This window comes from Sinocyclocheilus anshuiensis, unplaced genomic scaffold, assembly GCF_001515605.1.
Source record: "Sinocyclocheilus anshuiensis isolate Anshui unplaced genomic scaffold, SAMN03320099.WGS_v1.1 scaffold284, whole genome shotgun sequence".
NCBI lineage: Eukaryota > Metazoa > Chordata > Actinopteri > Cypriniformes > Cyprinidae > Sinocyclocheilus > Sinocyclocheilus anshuiensis.
In genome coordinates this window covers 2,372,761-2,376,858 of record NW_015554266.1, presented here as the reverse complement: position 1 = coordinate 2,376,858, position 4,098 = coordinate 2,372,761, and the positions used below count along the sequence as shown (strand labels likewise).

Here is a 4,098-nt window from a genome sequence, read left to right as displayed (position 1 = left end):
TTTTTTTAATTATTACTTTTTTTCCCCTCCACAGTACACAACCTATGCAGCCATTAAAATAGTTCAGTTTTGTTTTTAATGGCAAAGTGGTTATATTTATTTTCATTTATTTATTAAGTTAATTTAGAAAAATGTTTTGAGCATTTTTTGTTTGTTAAATTAAAGTGTTTGTTATTTAAAGTGACGACCAAGCGGCCAGCAGCCAATAGTGAGTTGACAACATGTTCTATCAATTTAGCCCCTCGGATCAACACTTGACTTGCCTACAATAAATATAAATATAATGTAATGTTTTATACAATAGATATAAAACACTTCAAGAATATCACAATGTTAATTTAAATATTATCATTAGGGCTACACAATCTAAATAAAAAAAAAAAACATGCAGGTTGTCTTACCTTACACCTAGGCTATGCATCAAACATCAAGGCTTCAACACAGGGCATGACTATTCTTATTTTCAAGAGTTTCCAACAGTTATACTAATAAAAAAAGTAAAATCCCAAACGAAATGTCCTCTTACTGCATGACACGGAGGCGCTGGCGTGATCACTGGCATTTTTTCCTGTGCTAACAGTGGAAACAACTTAAAATACGTCGTCATTTTTGCTCAGATAAGAGTAACACATCATTCATCACCCTGTAAAAGCTTTTATTTGTGTATACTCACGATATCAACAAAATGTTGTGCTTTTGTAAATTAAAGACAGCTAACAGGATACGCTTTATGCCTCTCGTCTCCGTGAACTGGAGCGCGTCACAAAAAATGAACCGAAACATAGTGTATAGGGTGCTTGCCTAAATGACATGAGAAATATATCTATAGAGATATTGAAATGTCTACTTTAAAACAAACCAATTCAAATCAAAAACAAGAACACTCTCATTATGTAATCCATATGAAAATGCTCTCTAAAGGCGCATCACTGTCCTGCAGAGATAGTGAGTCAGCATCGTCAGCTTTATCTTTGGAGCTGACACTGAAAGAGAAAACACTAGTTTATTAATAAATAATTAAAATATCTCCTTACTATTTCTTTTCCCTGACATATTCATACTCATTACTTTTGTCGGTGCTTTGCAGCAAGCTATATTCATTATGGTACATATTTAAGTAATTAAAATAAATATAAACGTGTGATTAGTTGGCTTAAATTAACAACTAGTCGACTAGAAAAATCTTTAGTCTGGGCAGCCCTAGTTTTAATCCAGTCCTTCTTTCTTCTATAACAATTCCAGCTGCACTGAAGGCACGCTCGCTGCTCCTGCTGCTATAGGTAGAAAGTATGAAGAGTGGACACCTGCACACCTGCAGGTAACTAATAAAACTTTGTGCTCTGTTAAACGGTCAGACTCACCTCTGAGCACAGGCAGGAGTGAGTGGTCCTTCTTGTTGTCGCATTTGTTGCACTCACTGAAGTACAGCAGCAGGAAGACGTCCACTAGCACCCAGACCAGAGAGGTGGTCAGCACCACCTTACAGTACACAAAGCGTCTCATGAGCCCCTGCTGGCGTCAGGACCTCACAGATGGACAGATGAGAGGGACACAGGAGATGGGGCAGGGGGCGATGTGACAGGACACATGCTGAGACGGCATCCCACTGAAGGATGACAAGAAAGGCATAAATATTAGTTGGATCCTTCTTTGCAAAACTCAGACCACACTATTAATTTAGTCTTTAGAAAAGATTCATACCAAAACATCAAACTGAGTTAAAGACCAAGTCTGATCAGTATAACAGGCAGGTCTGATATAAACCCTGATTCTCTTTTCAGAGTCATGTATCTACTCATTGTAAAAGTCGGATGTTTTAAAACTACTCTCATACAAATAATTTTTCTCTATAGAGTATGCAAGTACTTGTAGCCATGAAAGTTTGAGTTCAGAATTCAAAAAGCACTGCATGTTTTGCGATTTGCATTCCAATTTCTCTCTGGTGAACTATTACAGGGGTCAAGATTTGGCTGGTTAACCTGCTAAAAATGCTGTGATTACTATGGTCTTTCAAAACTTTGACTTTTGAGGGCCATTACATAATAATAATAATAATAACAATAATACCTCTGTCTACCTAAGTAATATTGCAATTGGATTTAAAAGTAATTATATCACCCCTTGTACTTAAGTTAGTTACCCCCACAGTAACACTGCCTCTACATTTTTCCAAAAACGTAAATATTCATTGCAGTTTCAAGCTGAAATGACCACTAGAGGCAGTAAAAAAACAACAACAAGCTTTATTCCTTTGCAGATTTGTGCAGATTATCACTTTTACCATAGTGCATGATTTGTAAATGAATACATTTTGACATTTGCATCACATATGTAGCTTTTCTGACGTAGTAAACTTGCTCGGTAGCTCACCTGGTACAGCATAAACCTATTAGCGCCACTTACGGGACATCGTGGTATTGATATGCAAAAATGGACTTTGGCGTGCATATGATACGCATCTGTTTGGCGTGCATATAATACGCAGTTTTCTCGTGCATATGATACGAAATTTGTTGGCGTGCATATGATACGCAGTTTTTGTTTTTATTTTATTTATTTTATTTGACATCAAGGTGTGCCTCCAAGCTTTCTTACTCGTTTTGCTAATAAACATCCTACGTTTCTTATTTATTTGGTTATATATTATATATGTTTACTTAGCCTATTTCCAGTTTTGTATACCTATTTAAACTTTATGTAAGTTATTTGTTATTTTATATTAGGCATAGCCTGCCCTATAGCATGGTGTATTTGTATTTGTTTTGTTAATAAAAGTTCTATGTTTTATATATATACGTTAAAGTGATCTTGACGTTGTATTTTGTTGTTGCATTCAAGCAATTGACGCCGAATTGCCGCTAATTCGAAAGTGAAAGTAAAATGCGCACAGTGCTTTTTCAAGCTATTTAAAAGTGACGGAAAGCAAGAAAAAGAGGGAAAATTCAAACAAACTAAAAATGAACAATTGCTTTACGCCGAATTGCCGCTATTTCAAAGTGAAAGTAAAATGTGCACGCCGCTTTTACAAGCTATTTAAACGCCCCGTCCCCACGGTGATACCGGTATTACCGGTTTTGTCACACGTCGATTAACCGGTGGGAAAATTTCCTCACCGTCACAACCCTACTTCCAATGAGTCTGAGAATTAACATTCTTAAATATGTTTGACAACACACCATGTCTGCCAGTGTAGCTTCACAAGATACAAGCTACCCATCATTTATCGTACCAACAATCTACCCTAGCTAATATGGAGAAAGAAAGAAAAAACTGATTCTATAAGAAGATAACAATTGTAAAATTGTACAAATTAAATAGGACTTTCCAATGAAAGCATGTGTGTGAATCTCATATACAATAAATTGGTTCGACTTAAAACAGTAAACATCTTTAAACTTTGCTTGGACTCCAAATTAGACTAAATATGGAAGGTTTATCAAAAGTTAATTATATTTGATTATTACTCCAGGTATCTTAGCTGTAAAGTTGCAAACCCTTCGTTATAAACAACAGCAATGTAGCATTTAGTTACGCTACACTAACACTACTTAATGGGCGGAAAAAGTTGCTCAACACTAGAAACGTCTCGGTTACGTATGGTAACCCTCGTTTCCTGAAGGAGGGAACGAAGACGTCACTTCGGATGACCGGCGAATTGGGATCTCGCTTAGAGAGACCAATCTACTTTGAGTGTAAACTAAACGAGCCAATGCACATTGGCATGCGATTATTGCATCCAGCTGCTGCTGATCACAGCGTGAGTATAAGTAGGCAGCAGATGCAGCGCATATTCAGGTTTTCGCTGAGGAGCCGAGCCGGTGACTAGGCCGCTCAGCGGTGGTACAGGAGCTGTGGCGACGGGACGTGACGTCTTCGTTCCCTCCTTCAGGGAACGAGGGTTACCATACATAACCGAGACGTTCTCTTTCAGTCAGCCACTCCCGACGTCACGTCGGATGACCGGCGAATTGAGATCCTACCAAAAAGCCACAGCTACTGCCCCTTCCAGTGTCCTGTGGAAGCCACCTGCGCCCCTAATTTTTGGCGTAGGCCAGGGCTTCACAAGACGACCAGCTACTGCTGCTATGGCACTACCCA

At 38.1% G+C, this 4,098-nt stretch overlaps 1 protein-coding gene across 3 annotated transcripts in view; it reads right to left on the bottom strand.

Annotated features, from left to right (window-relative positions):
* The window catches only part of LOC107671291 (polypeptide N-acetylgalactosaminyltransferase 13), a 59,805-nt gene that overhangs the window by 49,230 nt on the left and 6,477 nt on the right, over positions 1-4,098 (bottom strand). For all 3 annotated transcript variants that reach the window (XR_001632179.1, XM_016464185.1, XM_016464183.1), the window contains exon 2: positions 1,362-1,606. Coding sequence is in view for 2 of the 3 variants with exons in the window: in XM_016464185.1 (XP_016319671.1) it covers positions 1,362-1,503 (142 nt within the window). In the remaining variant the exon portion in view is untranslated. The remainder of the gene's footprint in view (positions 1-1,361; positions 1,607-4,098) is intronic.